At 40.0% G+C, this 19,684-nt stretch overlaps 1 protein-coding gene across 1 annotated transcript in view; it reads right to left on the bottom strand.

Annotated features, from left to right (window-relative positions):
• The window catches only part of EMC2 (ER membrane protein complex subunit 2), a 1,476,345-nt gene that overhangs the window by 1,437,244 nt on the left and 19,417 nt on the right, over positions 1 to 19,684 (bottom strand). Inside the window, exon 2 of the mRNA XM_044065735.1 lies at positions 5,625 to 5,738. Within this exon, the coding sequence (XP_043921670.1) occupies positions 5,625 to 5,738 (114 nt within the window). The remainder of the gene's footprint in view (positions 1 to 5,624; positions 5,739 to 19,684) is intronic.

Raw genomic sequence — 19,684 nt, 5'->3', positions numbered from 1 at the left:
GATCTGAAGAGGAGGTCTCTCATTTCTTTTGGTCCTTGCAGCTTCCTTTGACAATTCTACTCTACCACAACTTATACCTTTCCTTCTGAAAAGTAATAAACTTTCTAGGCACCATCTTAAAAAGATCCCCCAAAAAAATTAAGAACAAGACACTATGCTGATGAAATTATACCAGAGTCAAACAGGATGTGAAGCACCTGAAGCAACAAGAATAACTGAAGAAAGTTCCTACTAACACTGACTGTATGTGGGTGCCTTGTGCACCTACTAAGGTTTAAAAAAATCCAGACAAAAAAAAGTCTTCAGTAGGACTAAGATGTAGCTGGGAATGAAGACAGAAACTTTTACCTTCTTGCTTTCCTTCCCTAGATTTAACTAATCTTACTACACATCTCTTTTAATGAGATTTATGTTCCCATTAAGTGTCAGAACAGGTTCTTCAGCCGTCAACTTCTCAGCTAAATGAATAATGACTCAATGTAACTTGCAGGGAGAACCTTTAGTTTTACAGCAGTCCATAACCTAGTCTTTTAAAGCTTCTTGCTCACACTCATACAAAATCCGCACAAACACACACAAAGTCTGTCTCTGAGGTGTAGTTGTCATAATAAGCATCCCAGCTGCACTTTCTTTCCACATTGGCATTTTTCAAGTATTTTCTTTTTAGCGAATAAGAATGAAATGATGTATGTACTTCCCTTTGCAGGCAGAAGTACATATTGAAGCACTGTATCTAACATTAGCAACCTAACAATCACTGATATAGGGTTCCTGTTAGCCGAAAAGCTCAAGTAATTGCAACAAAACCTATGATAGTCAGCTAAAAGGCATTACATCACCTCTGCATTACAGTTCTTTGTGGACTCCCCAGAGGAGGTTTTCCTTTTCTTTAACCATTCTACCTCCCTTAAGTCCTCATCCTTTACCAGGGTAATAAGGGTAAAATGTCACTTCAGAGCCCAAGACTATGTTTAATAATGATCTCCAGATAACCTTTCATCATTTTGCAAGTGCAAGCTCAAATCTGTTTACCACAAACCTATAGAGATCATCATTTAGTTAAAAATTAGATCACTCAGAATCAGGATACCCTCAGCACCCATTTGGTAAACTCTCTAAAGAGTACACTATGATAGGGATAGCCCAAGAATTAGCCTGCTCAGTTTTCAATAGCAGTGACAGCTCTTCTCTTGGGAAGAAATATTAAGTATTCTGAAGGTATCCCTCACCAAGTGGATACATTTGCTACAATGACATCTTCTTGGGACAGAGATGTCTCAAAGAAAGTGACTGTGCATCATAATGGCCTGAGTCAGCTTTTAAACAGGAATCTAAGTGAGGATTACAGAAATCTATTTCAGAGCAAATAAAAAATAACAATACTCTTTGTGCAGCTTGATCTGGTTCAAGCTGATGAGGATGTGACTATTAAAAGTCTAAGCAATAAAGGGGATCGGTGGAATACTTCATTTTAAATGTGCCTATGTTCACTTCAGGCTTGTAGAATTCTTTTACTAGACTACAAGCTAATATCTGTGGGGAAAAAAGGTGGCAGGTGGTGAAGGCAAAGGGACAGTTACAAGTGTGTACTGTTTTGTCAGCCCTTTATGTAATGTGTAAAAGCTCCAAAAAATCCTGGAAGTTATCAACACGAGTTAACTCATTCACTCCAATGGAGCTCTGGAGGTTTGCACTGTAACTTCCAATGGGTGGAGCTTAAGCCTTTTGACAGAATCAAATTATGTCCTCACATTTCAAACCTCATATCTCTAGAACCATAGGGGTTATGAAAGAAGTGTAAATAGCAAACTCATCAACACAAACTATTTTTATAGTGGTAGAATTCTTTAGGTTCTATGTCTTAAATTTGATTTTTTAAGTCACACAGTAACTATTACATTTGTAATATTTTGTAAACAACTTACAATATCTCAGCATTACGCATATATTGTCAGCAACATTTTATTCATCCAGCTGAGAGCTTTCATATAAGGCCAAGGAGTTCTGTGTTACTTGGTAGTTTAGATATTTAGAAAATGTGAAAATTATATCTATATAAAATAAGATCATAAAAACAACAGTTAATATCGATTTACCTGCACTAAACAGAGGTCAAATATTACTGCAGTTGAATTTCCCATTCTGTAAGATTTAAGATGAAATATTTTAAAACCTTGTACATAGCATGGTTTTGGAATTATTGATGCAAATATGATCAACCAATATTTGACGCCTAGAGGTGTCAGTACGAGTTAACTGCAGATGCACCTGGAGGCGTCACTCAGATGTAATGAGTTAAAGTGTGAATATAAACCACACACACTGTAATGAGAATATCTTGGCAATTGTTACAAGTAGTTCTAAGGTTAAAAAAGAAATGATGATAAAGCATTAAGAACTAATATTTTTAAATAATGGAAACAGGTGCCCTAAGACATTTAGAGTGACACAACATACTGTATTATTCAAACAAAAACTAAAAGAGTGCAGGTTTTACAGAAGTAAAATCACTGGGCATGTACAACCTGAAAAACCCAACCAGCACTTAATAGCTCCCAAAAAACATGATATTCAGGTAATAAGAATAAGCTTAACACTAAATACATACAATGCATACATTCTCTTACTTCTTGTAGAAATGATAATTATTAAACAAGAATGTAGTCGCTGTACACAAGTCAAAAAGCTACTTCCTGCAGTCCAGAGTTTGATTCCCTCAGCTCCTATATACCTATGTAACTTTGAGCAAGCCAAACAAAACAAGTGATCCCGGACAACTGGGACATTGAGGTAGGCTCCCCAGTGGTCTCCTGGACAACACAACTAGTAACTACTATGGCCTTAAAGTAGTATACAGTGGATATAAAAAGTTTACACACGCCTGTTAAACTGCCAGGTTTTTGTGATACAAAAAAATGAGACCACAATAAATAATTTCAACTTTTCCCACCTTTAATGTGATCTTAACCTGTACAATTCAACTGAAAAACAAACAAATCTGTGCACACCCTTAAAATAATATTTTGTTGTGTGTGCACACCCTTAGACTAATACTTTGCTGAAGCACCTTTTGATTTAATTACAGCATTCAGTCTTCTTGGGTACACATCTGCCATCAATTAAAGAGACACTGATAAATAAAGTTCAGATGTCCTAGTAGGATTTTCCTGACATTTACTCGGTTGCCTGCTACAGCAAAAGTCATGGTTCGCAGAGAGCTTACAAAGCATCAAAGGGATCTCATTGTTGAAATGTATCAGTTAGGAGAAAGGTACAAAAAAATTTCCACAGCATTGGATATACCATGGAACATAGTGAAGACAGTCATCAAAAAGTGTAGAAAATATGGGACAACAGTGAAGTTGCAAAGAGATGGAAATCCTTCCAAAATTGATGAAAAGACAAGACGAAAACTGGACAGAGAAGCTCCCTAGAGACCTAGAGCAACACTGAAGGAGTTGCAGGAATTTCTGTCAAGTACTGGATGTGCACTACATGTGACAACAATCTCCCATATTCTCCATTTGTCTGGGATATGGGGTCTAGTTGCTAGTCGGAAGCCTTTTCTTACACAGAAAAACATCCAGGCCTGGCTAAAATTTGCAAAACAATACATCAAGTCTCCCAAAAGCATGTGGGAAAATGTGTTATGGTCTGATGAGACCAAGGTTGAACGTTTTGGCCACAATTCCAAAAGGTAAGTTTGGTGCAAAAACAACACTTTGTAACACCAAAAGAGCACCATCCCCATGGTGAAGCATAGTGGTGGCAGTATTATGCCTTGGGGTTGCTTTTCTTCAGCTGGAACTTGGGCTCTAGTCAAGGTGCAGGGAATTATGAACAGTTCCAAATACCAGTCACTTTTGGCCCCAAACCTTCAGGCTTCTGCTAGAAAGCTGAAGATGAAGAGAAATTTCACCTTTCAACACGACAATGACCCCAAGCATACATCCAAATCAACAAAAGAATGGCTTCACCAGAAGAAAATTAAAGTTTTGGAATGGCCCAGCCAGAGCCCAGACCTAAATCTAATACAAAATCTGTGGAGTGACCTGAAGAGGGCTGTGCACAAGAGATGCTCTAGCAATCTGACAGATTTGGAGCACTTTTGCAAGGAAGAGTGGGCAAATATTGCTAGGTCAAGATGTGCCATGCTGACAGACTTCTACCCAAGAAGACTGAATGCTGTAATTAAATCAAAAGATGATTCAACAAAGTATTAGTTAAGGGTGTGCACACTTATGCAAGCAGCATATTGTACATTTTATATTTTTCCCCTAACAGATTTATTTTTCAATTAAACTGTAGAGGTTGTAGGTCACATTAAAGGTGGGAAAAGTTTTGAAATGATTTATTGTGGTCTCATTTTTTTATATCACAAAAACATGGCATTTTAACAGGGGTTTGTACACTTATATCCTCTGTATGTGCTTCATAATACTACTATGAAGAAATTCATGGGCATCTATAATGGATATGGGCTGGACTCAAAAAATGATTTTTGAATAAAGAAAAAAAATGTGCTAGTTGCATTCTTACTCCCTGCAATAGTAGCAGGATTGAAATAGCAGATGCAACAAACTTTGATCTTCGTGGTGCTAGCAATAAATAAGAAACAAAAAATGATTTACATCTACTAGTTCAATGCAGAAGAATACTGCACAGTGACATTTAAAACAAAGTCTGCTATATAATTAGCAGTCTTACAATGAATTCACACTATGGGGGCCAGTTGAATGCCAAAAAATCACAGCCCTCTCATTTCCATAGCAGTTTCCATGCCACTTTTCCTTCCAGGGTACATTGTTCTGATCACACTGTTTAGTCTTACAGTGGGAAGGCTGTGTACATATTAGCATTTCTGCTACCTGCCACAGTCTGTTACAAGAAAATGTAAATGTCTATTTTGCCTCAACAACTTCTGTACAAAGGCATGCAGTTTTTGTAACATGAACACGGGCCACAGTAACCTGTCAATATTTAAGATGCATTCAAATGAGCTGATTATGCAGCACATTTAAGAAGTGATCTAGTACTCCATGCTAACTGGTGTGTGGAGTACCACAGCAGCTAAGCATAGCTTTATGAAAGGAAGCACAAGAAAGCAAACATTGTGTACTATAAAAAAAGACTGGAGGGGGTGCATCCGGATAAAAAAGCAGTCTAATTATCTAAAGGAATGGTGAGACCCCAGAAAATGAGAAAAATAACGAGCAGTGCATTATATCATCATAACAAGGGGGGGATACAAGAATTAATGTGCATTACATGATGGGATGATGTAATGTTTGTGCAAATGCAGTCCACAAAAGCCTCACTGCAAAATCCAATTAATTACATCATTTGGAAGTCATAGCAAATGCTACTATTATGTTACCAGGTGAAAAACTCATATTATCTCTGAAGTTTGTTGCCTGCGGCACATTGTATACTTTTTACCTCTACCTTATGGGACAACTTGCTGAAATGTAGATACAATATCTCTATTATGTACTACAGAGTATGTAAACATTAAATACATTAAAATAGCTTTGACTTGTCAGCCATAAGATGCACTATGTTAGGAAATGCTTGTCTTATGAAGAGTCAAGATAAACAAAAAAGACAGTGTCTTATACACTTACTGTCATCTCCAAGTTTGGCTGCATGATCTTTTATAAGTTCCTCTCCAACCTCGGCTATTCGTTCACTATTACGGCAGTTTTCTTCTCGCCACTTCCTTAGTTTGTCTCTCATTTCTGTAAACACAACTTTGTAATCACTTCAAAGAAATCATACTAAATTAAATAAAATGTAACTTTGTAATGCCATATCACACGAAAGACCTGGGAAAATATTAGTATGAAACAAATCAAGGTACAGCTAAAGCAACCAACCCAATAACAGGCACTACTTTACAGTGTTGCACTACTCTCTACGACCAAATGTGTAGCTGTGAGATGTACATTCACACTTTCATCAGTCCCATTTTTCTCTTTTTCTCCATTGAAGGGTTCAAACATTCATCTGCACAACCAGCCAGGCAGGCCATTCCACTAATTTAGTACAGCTTAATTTCTCCTATTTGCTCTAAATCCTCCTAATCACCCATTTTCTATCCCACATGCTGCCCACACTTTGTCTTCACTGCAGTGTCACTACCTTAATATCATTCTCACTGACCCACATCTCCCATGTTATATTTCTACTTTTTCTTCCTTTCTATGACGGTAGCATTCATCAGTTCATAGGTGTGTACTACGCTAATGGGCCTGGGGCTTTTACAAGCCTAGCCCATAGATTACCATGGCATCATGCCACCCGAACTTAGTTCCCAGTGCATCTGTCGAGTAAAGCCACTTGAGTGATTCCTGGGGTGAATTTTCTATTTCCCATCCACTCATCAAGATTTCTCTACAAGAGGGTCAGTGAGGTGCTCTGTTTGACATGTATGGGAAGTCTATTCCATAGCAAGGGCAGTCTTCGGGTTATGAAACTGTCCCTCCAGCACGTTCTGTTGACTGTGGTAATGAAGCTGAGGTCTCTGGAGAGTGTGGAGCGAAGGGACTGAGATTCCTTTAGATGTAGCATTTCTAACAGAGCTGGGTCAGACATGGCTTTGTAAATCAAGCAGAGATGGTCTCATATCACCTAATTAGAGGCAGAGAATAGAGAATATAGACAAATGTTTAAGGCCTAGGACCCTTTTTGTGAGGTACGTTTACGTGTTTAGTGAGGTACATGCCAAATGGGGCATTGTACTCAATGATTGGCCTAATGAGGGAAGAGTAGAGGGAGACAATGACCTCTTTCTTCCTGGATGCAAAACCCTTTGTAATGAGATGTGCCACACAGAAGGACTTTCTGACCACAATGGCAATGTGGCAGTCAAAACAGAGGTTGCTGTCAACCTGTGTTCCCAGATCTCTTAGAACGCCTTCTATGTTCAGTGGACTACCATTGATGTGGTAATTCATGGGAACCAGGTTTTTCCCAAAGGGGATGACGACACATTTTTGGCTTTGAGCTTAAGGCCATGGTTCTGACAAAAGTCGTTGGTCTCAGTGAGGCCTTTCTGTTGGATGTCAACATCACTTGGGGAGTTAATAATAGCTCCCAGCTTGCAATCGTCTGCTAACTTTGTCAGCCAGAGTCCCTTCGTGTTGGCCTGGACTTCAGAAAAGTAGATACCAAACAGGAGAGGACAGAGGACTGAACCCTATGGGACTCCACTCATGACTGGTTGGCAGTCTGGCTTGGAGTCAGCTACTTTCATACCGTGGGTTTTACCTGTGAGCCAGTTTGCAACCCACCTAGTGATATAGGGGTTGATGCCTAGCTTAGTGAGTTTTTCCATGATTCCTGAGTGGGGAATGGTATCAAAGGCCTTGCCCAGATCAAGTTAAACTGTATGAACCACCTTGCCTTCATCCACAGCTCTGGTGACTGACTCAAAGAAGCTGATCAAGTTGAGCATGCATGATCTACCCTTCACAAAACCAAACTGTGTGGGATCCAGAGTTTGCAGATTCCCTATAGTTTATTAGGTCCATGATGACGCGTTCCATAGCTTTGCATATCAGACTCATCAGGCTATTGGAGCGATAGTTCCCAGGGTCTGTAGTTGCTCCTCCTTTGTGAAGAGGGATGACTGTAGCAGTGCGCCATTCGGTAGGGACAAAGCCTGACGTGAGGCTGTGATTGAACAGGGCACACAGGTGAGGTGCCAGTTCAATCTGTAGTTCATGTAGAACACAGCCAGGGATATTGTCAGGTCCCATAGAAGCTGTATTCTTGGCCTTAGACAGTGCTGTTTTAACCTGTGCAGCAGTAATATTGGGTGCCGGGGGGGGGGGTAAAGTTGGCACTGAATCCGTCGGTCAGTATATTGACAAAATCTGTTGGCTCGGTATAAGAGGTACCATTGTGCAGTAGCACAGAGCAAATCTGGGTATTGCCGTGGAGACTCTTTACATAACTATAGGAGGCCTTGTGGTTTTCTTTACTATCTGCTGCAATTCTGTTTTCATAGCTAGCTTTAGAGGATTTGATGAGGGATCTCAACTTTTTGTTGAGGCTGATAAGGGAGTTTTTCCAGTCTTGGAACTTCACCTTATTCCTCTTCCTGTTGTAGGTGCTTCAACAAAGTGTTAGTTTAAGGGTGTGCACACACAGCAAAGTATTAGTTTAAGGGTGTGCACACTTATGCAACCAGCATATTGTACATTTTTTATTTTTTTTTCTCCTAACAGATTTGTTTGTTTTTCAATTGAATTGTGCAGGTTATAGGTCACATTAAAGGCGGGAAAAGTTTTGAAATGATTTATTGTGGTCTCATTTTTAATCACAAAAACCTGGAATTTTAACAGGGGGGTGTAAATTTTTTGTATCCACTGTATGCTCAATATGCCTGCTACATAAGTGTTGCATTATTGTATACCCTTGGCTAACTTTTCTTAAGCATTCGCCCATGATTTCTCGGTTTCTGAGCATACTGAATGTACTTGCCCCACCATTTCAACTTTTTTGTGAGGTCTCTTAACTTGCCTTTTCTAACCTTACATCACCCATCTAACTCTTATGATTATAAATGTGAACAGTAATCTGCTCACTGATTGTAAGGAACGGCATCACAAAACATACTCAGTGCAGGCAGCACCGCAACATGCGTGTCACGCACAAGTAAAAGTTACAAAACTAATAGTTAAGTTACATGGATAGTGTAAATGCTTTCCTCATAAATTTAAGAATACTATTTTTCTTACTGGAAGGAACTCCTACCGACATCCCATGTTACTTTTTTTTTTTAAATAACCGGAGGCAGGAGAAAAATCCCCAAACTTAAATGCCTTTTCTTAAAAAAACATATACTACATTTCAAGTTTTTGTCTTTCGGCTTTTCCCAGTTAGGGGTCGCCACAGCGGAACTCTGGTCCGCTAATGATTGGCAGGGATTTTTACGTTGCCGAGGTGCCAGCCCGACGCCCAACCTTCAAAGAAGGTACACCCATTCACGCACGCACCTACCTGCATGTCTTTTAAACATCAATCAACCACGGGGAGGACATTCAGACTCAATGCAGAAGGCGCTCCAGCCGAGAATCGAACTGGAGAACATCTTACTGTGATGCGACAACGTTAACCACTGCACCACCACGGCCTCTTACTACATTTCAAGTACTTTTACATAAATGGAATATTAAATGCAGTAATTTACATTCTTGTGATCAAAAATGAAAAGGCTGTAAATAGAACAACATGGTATACAGCTAGATCTACATTAGCTATGCTCATTTCTGGAACATTATTACTTTCCATTTTAGGAGTGCCTCCATATCAGCAACAGATGCACACATAAGCATCCTTGTCAAGTTGAAACATCAAATGGTCTCCATCACAAACCTACACAGAATGAGCTGCAGTACTATTGCCTCCACCCTCTTTTCTAATACCACTTTCAGAACATATTAGCAGCCTCAAAATCATAAAACATTACTTAATTCCCTTATGATACTCAATTATGAGTATGGTAAACAATCATAGGAATCAAAGAAAGTACCTGGTGTGCCTGGTCAATACTCACCCTCAGGTTCTACCAACCTTTTCACGGAGGGCAAGGCTTGTAAGACCCAGAGTGTACTTCAGGAGTAGCCATCCAACGTTCTAAGCTATTTTTGAAGGCAGACAGGAATTGCACTGCTTAACATGCAGGGCGAGTCAATTTCAGGGTAAGCAGAAGTGCTGGGTGTTAAACCTCTCCCTCCAATTGGTTTTATTTATTCCCTGGTCTAGATTCAAATATCTTGTTCTAATGTTGGCTGTACTGTTTGACAACAAGAAAAAGGTGGTCTACAATAATGGGACCCCCAACGGCAAGGAAAGCAGGGCACAGGCTACCATCAAGAGTCTACATGACAAACAGTACAGAGAGAGAGTGACTCCACCTTTTCCTGATTGCTAAGATTTTGAGGTCCAAGATTCTCTTTTAGTTAGAAACCTCTGCAATCTTTCAAGTTTTTTTGAAATGTTTAGTGATAGTGAGATATATTCCAAAGGGTGCATTATAGGTTCATAGGTTCATAGGTTCATACTAGGCTATCTGCCCAATTATACCCATTTTTTTTTTGTGCCCTCTGTCAGCAGTGACACTGAGGTAATCCCATCTCCCATCCATTGGTCAAGATTTCTCTTGAACAAGGCCTGCTCTGCCTCACATGATTTTGTTCCACAGCATAGGGAGTCTTTGGGTGATGAATCTATCCCAAGGTTTAAGTCTCCGCCTTGTGGCTCTGATGGATCTAGATTTTTGAGGTGAAGCATATTCATCAAATCTGGGTTTGACATGGCCTTGTATGTTAGGCAAAGGTCACCTCTGAGCAAAGCGGTGGCGACTGAATAGAGCTGGAGTTCTTTCAGTCGGGCAGCATAGGACAATTTTTGAGACCCTTTATCCTTTTGGTGAGGAACTTTGTGGCCTCTCCAGCTGCTGCAAGTGTCGGGTCAGATACATTCGAATGGGGCATTGTACTCAATCATTGGTCTGATGAGTGATGAGTAAGGGAGACTATGACCTCCCTTGATCTAGATGAGAATCCTTCATGATAAGGTGGGCAATGTAGAAGGTCTTCCTAACTACTTTAGCTACATGGGTGTCGAATGACAGACTACTATCAACCTGGGTCCCCAGGTCCCTGATAACTTCTTCAGTGGATTGCCACCTATTTTATGACTATGCATTTTTGGCATTTAACTTTAGGCGTGGCTCTGGCACAGTTTATCCGTTTCTGTGAGACCCTTCTGAAGGATATCTGTGTCAGATGTGTTTAGTTTGCAGTCATCTGCAAACTTTGTCAGCCATAACCCTCCTGTGTTTGCTTGTAGGACTGAGCCCTGTGGGACACCACTTGTGACAGGCTTTGAGTCTGACATGGCGCCAGCAGCTCTGACCAACCCATCTTGTGATGTATGGGTTGACATTTCAATGATACCGCCTTAGCCAGATCGAGGTAGGCTGTATGGACTGCCTTTCCTCATCAATGGCTTTGGTGACTGTTTCAAAAGTCAACCAAGTTTAAAAAGGGCATGATCTGCCTTGACAAAGCCAAACTGGGTTGGATCCAAAGTCTGCAAATTCCTATGTCTTTTCCATTATGATCCTCTCCATGGCTTTGCAGATAAGGCTAATTTGAAGTGGTACCACAGTTGCAGATCCAGAGGTAAGACTTTGATTAAACAGCTGTCCTAGCTGTGGGTTTAATTCCTCATTGAGTTCATGGAGCACACAGCCGGGGACACCATCAGGTCCCATGGATGCTGTGTTTTTGCTTTGGAGAGAGCAGTTCTCACTTGGCTGGAGATGTTTGGGGGCTGCAATCGTTTGGTATAGATATCTCTCCTTTGGGGGGGGGAGAAGTTTGCACTGAACCTGTCAGCCAGTATGTTGGCAATGTCTGTAGGATCAGTAATCTTCACATCATTTTGAACTAGCTCTGAGCATATCTGGGAGTTTCCTCCCAGGTTTCTAACATAGCTAAAGAAGGCCTTATGATTGTCTTTTGAGTCTTTAGCTATTTTTAAATTTGCTTTGGATGATTTTATGAGAGCTCTTAGTTTTTACTTATAGTGATCAAGGGTGTCTTACCTTTTAAGGATTTTGCTCTATCTTGTAGTAGCTTCCTCCTTTTGTTGTAGAGTTTGTTTATGGCTGGGGTCCACCAGACTGCCTTGCCCTTTGGTACAAAGAGTCTTTGTTTTGCTTGGGATTGCCTTATCCATGCAGTCCTGCAGGTGCTGGTAGAAGGCATTTGTAAGTGATTCAGCTTGAGTACTGTTTTCCAGGAGACCACACTAGTCTTTAGAAGTGTGAAGTCGGCTTTTGAGAAGTTCTTTACTGTGGTCTTTTTATTTCAGGTGGGGGTGGGATGAGGACCTCCAGCGAGATTAGTTTGTGGTCTGATCTCACCAGTGAGGGTACACTGTTGAACATTGTGCTCCCATGTTCGTGATGATGAGATCAAGTATGTTATCTCCTCTTGTGGGATGGTGATTAGTTGTTCCATGGCATTTGAGTTTATGAATTCCAGGAACTTTTGTTTGGGCTTGAGTAGTGTTCCCAGTCTATATTAGGGTAATTGAAGTCACCTAGTATGATGGTGTTTGGTGATACATTTATCCCTCTAGTGTTTTCAGGAAGGCCATGTGAGGTTCCTGAGTTTGTGAGGGTGGCCTGTAACATGCTACAATTTGCAGAGCAGTCTTGCCTATGGTTAATTGCACCTGGATGGTCTCCGATGCATACCAGTCTTGAGGTGTGGGTGTCCTTGATGAATATGGATACCCCCTTGGTATTGTCCAGATTTTGGGGATGATATGAGGTAAAACCTGATAGCGCTGGGGTGCTCTCAGAAGCCTTGAACCAGGTTTCTGTCACAGCACAGACATCGATGTTCTCCATACTGAGAAGGGCCTTATATTCTATAATAGGTCCAACCAAGGCAGAGTACAGGTCAATAAGTTACTTGGTTTTGGAAGAGATGCCCTTGGTGACCAATTGTGATATATAGAAGGAATTCCTAAAGTACAGTTGTGTAAGTTGAATTTACAATAAAAGAGTAGATGTTTGAATGACCACTGCTGCACTAGCCTTAGCTATATGGTTTATATCCTGCCAAGGATAGAACAACCGGACAGCTTCTAAAGCTTCAGGGCACCTTCTATGTGCCCAAACTGTCAAGTATCTCGAGATGAGCTGACTAAAAGACAAGCCCTTCACAGCTTTCCTGTCAATAGTGGGAGAGAGGGAGGCTCAGCCCTGAAAAGACAAGGCTAGAAAGAGCAAAAAATAAATGTCCACACTCTTTCATAAAAACACACAAAACAAACAAGGGGGTGAAGGGAGCAGCTACTGCAGCAGTGATCATTTGAACAGCTACTGTTATAGTAAGCATAACTTACACAACTTACTATATTCTTCATGCTGAGTACTGCTGCAGTAGCATTAGCTATATGGGTAGATTACCATAGCTAACTTTACTCGAGATGAGGAAGGAGAAGGGTCCAGGAGCCTCTGGAGAATGGTCCTAGGAAAACATGATCTAGACCAAGATAAGGATTCAAGCTTATGGTGATTTGTAAAAGTATGTACCAAGTAGCAGCTTATACAATACTTCTAGAATCCAAATCTTACCAAAAATCTATAGATGAAGTCAAGGCCATGTTAGAGTGGGCCTTGACCATGCCTGGAATAGATTTGTCATGGTGGGTATAACAAAAGGAAATAGCCTTAGAAAACCATTTGGAAACAGTCTGTTTTGACATAGGTTGCCCCGTCCTCTTACCTTCAACAGAAATGAACAGCTGATCTGAAAGATTTAGTTCTGTCAAGATTGTACGCGAGTTGTCTGTGGCTATCCAAGGCAGGAAGAATCCTTTCTCCATCGTTTTTAGGTTCAGGAAAGAAAACGGGGAGGTGGATAATTTGTAATAAACTGTAAACATAAACATACAAAAATTTAGTTCTCAAAGAAACCCTGTCCTTATGGAAAATGAGGTAAGGCTGACTCAGCATAAGAGCTTGCAACTTAGATAACCACCTTGCAGAGCTCAGAGCAATCATTAAAACTGCTTTCCTTATTAAGAGCCTCAAGTTGGCCAGATTAGCTGGAACAAATGGAACAAGTGTTAGCTTTACAAACACAAAATTAAGACACAAAGGAGGGGCCACCAGATTACTTGGAGGCCTTTGAACCCATTCAAGAACGTTTTGACATGAGACTGGATTGAAAGAGAAGGATCCGTGGACAGACATGCTGAAATAGTTGATACATTAACATTGACAGAGGAATAAGAAAGGCCACAGGCTATTAACTCACACAAACACTGCAAAACCAGCTAACAACTAGCTCTGAATAGGTGCTGGTTATGTTGTTGGCATCAACTAGAAACCTTTACATTTGCTAATATATGACTTTCTAGTAGCAGGCTTTTTTGCCTCCATTACTACCTGCAGCGTGTCCTCAGAAAAAAATGCCTAAAATAAATATTAAGACCCTATGACTGATGTCTGGGTTTATCAAACATCCTTGTTCTTGTGTGAGTATATCCATTCTGAGAGGAAGCTTGTGGTAATTTGTCCATGGCCACTTCCAAAATAAGGGAAAAGTACAGCTGCCTGGGCCAGAAGGGAGTCACCACAATAATCATGAGGGATATCCTCTGAATCCTCAGAAGAAGGATATCAGTGCATAGGGCGAATGTCATACAGAAACATTCCTGTCCAAAGAAATGAACAGAAAAGGCATCCGTCTTCCAGGCCTTCTTGCATACAGTCCTGGAAAAAATGTTGCCAGTTGACTGTTCAGAGAAGAGGCAAATGGGTCTACTTGAAGAACTCCCCACAGATGGATCAAATCTTGAAAGACCCCCTGATCTAGTTTCTATTCATGAGGGTTTGCCCTGGTACTGCTCAACCTGTCTGCCACACAGTTTTGCTCTGATTGAATGCAAGATGCCTGGAGAGTGAAACTGTGCTGTGAAGCTATATTCCTGCCTGTAGAGTGAGACTGTGCTGTGAAGCTATATCCCAAGTTAAAGTGTCTAGTCTGCAAAGGGAGTACAGCCTGGCTCCCTCTAGCTTGTTGATGTACCACATGACTGAGGTATTGTCTGCAAACACTTGAAAAGGTCCCAGGGACCAAAGATACTTCGGAGAGTTGAATGCTTTGATCAAGACAAGTATCTCCTTGACATTTATGTGCTTGCACCTGTCCTTGGTGTCCCACATCCCCTGCACTTTTATCCTTCCCAAAACTGCTTCCCAAGCAAAGTCCAAAGTGTCTGTGGTAACTGACTGATGTGGAGAAGGGGAGGCCTGTATTTACGGATATCCGTTTTCTCCATCAAAAAAATTATCTTCTGAAAACCCCAATACTGATTTGAAAAGATAAGAGGTGTTGATGTGGGAACCAAAGACATTTCAGATACCACTGTATTTTTCTCATGTGGAGTCTTGCCAGGGGTATTATGAGAAAGTACAATTGGGTACAAATCTTACCATAACAGTAGATGTCCTTTTCACTGCTGCTTATTCTTTACTTTAAGAATTCCTGCCAGAGACAGCCCATCTGGCCAGTATACCAATGCCTTTAGATCTTGTATGAGCCGTACGTCACATGCATGATCCCCATAAAAGGTGTAGGACATAAAGTTGATGTATGGACGCAGTTACCCAGAACTTCTTTGATGCCAGTCTGAATGCCATCTTGGTCTGAAAGTCCTTTGCTGTGCTGAATACCTAGCCGTCAAATAAGTGAAACCAGTGGGACATTCTAGTAACAGTCTCAGACAGAGAACCCCCCCCCCCAACAGGAAGATTAAGAAATTGAGCTGTCCTCTGAGTCTATACCAGAAATCTGACGACAAAACCTTGAGTCTGTCCCCACATCTTCCTGTTCAAATTCAGAATCATGAATCTCTTCAGGAAAAGAGGCACCGCTCTTTCTTTTACCAGAAACTACTCTACAAGAAGGATAAACAGTCTGAAACAAACTCAGAGCCAGTCCTAGTAAACTACTCCTATCCGATGAAATTTGAGGAGGAGGAGAAATATGTTTAGTTTTCTGTTTCTTTTTCACATAAAAACTGGGACCAACTGTGTTACTAATGGCAGCCGCTGCCTCCCCAGGGATGGGCACAGCATTCTGACATAACAAGGGAATCTTCCTTGTTTCTTTTCCACGAATGACCACTATGGCTCTCCCTTACCCACTGAGAGGATTCCATCAGCTACAGAGGACATGACTATCCTGTAGTGGCTGTATGTACTACATCAGAGGAATGTAGGGTAAAAGATGAGTGGGCTGAGGTACAATAAATGGCCACAGCAGTGTCACACACCTGTGCCTGAGGCAAATTGCCAGCCTGCTGTGTTTGCAAAGGCTGTTTACTTAAATTTTTGTTTTTGTGGCTGGAAGAAGGACTGATAATATGTTCCATGGTCAAGCCAAAAATGGTGCTTCTTTCATGGGGAAGAGAAGCAGCAAACACTAGTAAAACTACCAGTCCACATAAGTTATTAATTGTTTTCAGTTTCAATGGCCAGACTTACAAAGAGACAAGGGGTAACTACGGGTGTGGTTATGACCAATCGCCTAGCCAATGCAGCCTTATGCAAGTGGGAGAAGGAATTTGTACTACCAGCTAACTTCGCTTTATTGATGATATATTTATAGTCTGGCAAGGTTAGAAATCTAAACTCACCGAATTTATCCATTACATCAATAACTAAACCTCCTTCATGAAATTTACCACTTCCATCAGTTTAGCATCAGTGCAGTTCCTTAATATGACTGACAGTATTGATAAAGACAGAGGAAAATTAATTAGTAACTTATACAGGAAACCAACAAGAGTGATCTACTTATTTTGCAGAGATAGTATACATCCAAAAACTAAGCACAATGTAATAAAATTCACAATGCTACAGATTCACAGAATCACAAGGCTACAGTACGTACTACCACAGATTTCGCCCCTTTTCTCAAAAATATGAATGATCTTGAAAACGATTTCTTAACCAGAGGATAGTAATCAAACATGTTACATATGATCCTGGATCCCATTAGAGATTGCAAAACTAACAATGATCCTATGTGGAATAAGCCTTTTGATAGAATTATGCAACAAGAACACCTTAACCCAAAAGAAGAGAAATGTAAGGAAAGTTGCATTCTAACTTACACCTGGGATTTCAATACAATTAACACCATTATTAAGGAGAACTGTGCCGTCCACACTGACAATCAGCAGTGTGTAAGGGTTTTAGGAGACCACCCTACTTTTGTATATAAAAAGAGAAGCAGCATATGTGGCTATGCGGAAAAGAAAAACAAGGAACACCAGGATGACATGAGCACTAAAATCTGTGGGCCACCTAATTACACTTTATGTGAATACTTGATAAAGGCACTCAAATGAGTCACACTCCATCTTAAAAAGATGGTGAAATCTTCAGCAGGTGATACTGAAAAAGTTGTACACAGGGCCAAGTGTAATGACTGTCCTGCAATTTATGTGGGCAAGGCTATGAATAAACTGAAAGGAGGATTTCAGGTCATCTTTCTGACATCAGACATAAATGCTAAAGGAATGCCTTATCCAAGCACTTAGAAGAACACCCCAGACATTCTAGTTTTAAATGTATTATTCTGGACTGTGTGGAGATGGAAAAACTTGAAGGGGACATCAATGGTATTTTAGAAAAAAAAGAATCCCTGGCAGCTGAAATTAAATGCATTCAGAAAACCAGGACTTTACTACTACTGCTCTTTTAACAGTGTATTGAATTTACGTAAGCTGCCACACAATCTGTAAAGTTTGTTTTAGCGAATTTGGTGAGGAAATATTTTTATGTACTAAAGGTACCAGGCATACTAAAAAAATAATACAAAGATGTATAAAATGTGTATAAATATATATATATATATATATATATATATATATATATATATATATTTAGTTACTTTAACCTCAGTTCTAATTTGATTACATTTATTACACTCTTGCATCACACCAGAGATTTAAAGTGTAGATTCAAAACACACATTTTTTTCATGCCACTATTACCATAATATTTTGGTATAATTCCCCCATTTAGCATACAGGTGCATGCTCATGCACACACCTCCACACTTTTATACATTATTAGTTCACTTCATCCACTGTTTTCTGTATTTTTTGTGTTTTTTCTACTGGTTATTATTGTATAAAAAATTTTACGGCTGTAAACATGAAAACTGTGATGTTTTTTTTCTCTCGACTGCAAAGGACTGACATTTTCTCTGAGCTGTAAATAACTTAGTTTTTATGGGTACTAATACATATAAATACTTACTAGATATTATTATGTAGATATATATTTATCTTGGGTCTAAATTACATGATCGAAAATTCAGATGTTCGAACACGTAATGATCGATCCCAATTGAGCGAAACGGCAGAATGTCGAACATGTAAATGGAAATCTCCATACGGGGAAATTTCCGTTTACTGCAATGTAGTGCGGTCTCGGAGTTGGTATATGTAAGTAGCGGGTGGTGTGGGAGTGCAGGGGGGCTTGCCCCCCTGCATAAAGCAGTTTAATGGTTTGTTTGGGTTTTTTATTATTTTTTTTCCGGCCGTTCGACATTTTGCCGGTTCGCTCTATTGGGGTCGATCATTACGTGTTCGAACATCTGAATTTTCGATCACGTAATATAGACCCATTTATATTTATACTATTGCAATTAGATAATGTTTATGATTAGACAGCTGTGTGTTTTTTTTTTTTTCTTGTATAGTTAGCACTTACTTATCTACCTATGTACATTATTTTGGTTCTTGTCGCAGACCTAATGAAAGCTTTATTGCATTATTTAGCAGAAGCCAATTTTATTTAAAAGTCAGTCTTTTTATATGGATGTTATGCTTTTCTTGCCACCTGATTTTGGAATGTGGGTTGCAAATTGATAGGTGCTGTTTTTAGTTTGATCTAATCTGTACTAGTGTGTGGGGGTCAGTACTTGCTGTTCTAAAATTCACTTTTACAACCCTGTTTATATAGTTTGCCTGGAATAGGCGGGTTTAAAATTAAACAGTACATACATTTTCCACACCTACTTCTAAGTGTATAAAAGCTGATATGTTTAATATTATAAAGTATTTCTGATTTTTTTTTGTTATTGAGGATCACTTGTCTGTAACAAATAAAAGCTTGCTGCTTTGGAACACTACCTGGGTTTCATGATTTTTGGAAATTATTGTGACTGAGCTCATCAAAGAAGCTTTAAGACTACTAATTTTTCTGTTTTTTTTTCCTCAATACTTGTGTTGGTGAGGTTGGACTAGACAGTTTCCTGTGCTTGTTCATTTTTTAATTCTTTTTGAAAAAGCCACCAAAGCAACGGATGAAGGCAAAATAGTACACATCACATACCTCGACTTGGCCAAAGCTTTTGACACAATTCCCCACTCAAGCATAGTAGAAAAGCTAAATAAACTCCCGAGTCACCAGCTGGATTACTGGCTCACAGATTGTACCCAGATAATCAAAATAGTGGAAGTTACCTCCACAGAGACCAATCACCAGTGGATTCCCCAGGGTTCTTTGTTGAGACCTCTACTGTTTGGCATCTACTTTTCTGAAGTAAAAGCCAATACCAAAAGGATCACAGGATCATAGAAGGTTACTAGACTATTGACCCTAAGGCCTCTATAAGCCTAGCAATGTTACACCCTTGTTCCCTTATGGATCAAGATATACAGTCTATGTTTGCAGGTGAATCTAAGATTAGCACTGGCTGCCCCAGTCTACGAGGGACATAGGTAAAACCCCCAGTGTAAATTTACAGTTTCCGATCAAACCGTCCAGGTTAAGCTTAAATATTTTCATTGAGGAGCTCTGTTTTATGTGAATTGGGAGTTTGTTCCAGAGGAGTGGCAACCTCTGGGAGACATATCTGTCTCTCCAGCATGTCTTGTTAATAACTGAGGTTAGATTAAGATCCCTAGAGCGAGTGACTCTTGTCCCATTGGATTTGCGCATATGCAGCAGCTTCATCAAGGCAGAGTCTGAGACTGCTCTGTAGGCCAGGCACAAGTCACCTCTAAGCAGCCTAGTAAAGTGATAGAGCCTCCAGTCTGTCTATGCAGGTCATGTGTTGTAGGACTT

The sequence above is a fragment of the Protopterus annectens genome, chromosome 3.part0 (genome assembly GCF_019279795.1).
Source record: "Protopterus annectens isolate FY-2018-M chromosome 3.part0, PAN1.0, whole genome shotgun sequence".
In the NCBI taxonomy this organism is placed as follows: Eukaryota; Metazoa; Chordata; order Ceratodontiformes; family Protopteridae; genus Protopterus; species Protopterus annectens.
This window is presented reverse-complemented; position numbering and strand designations above follow the sequence as displayed.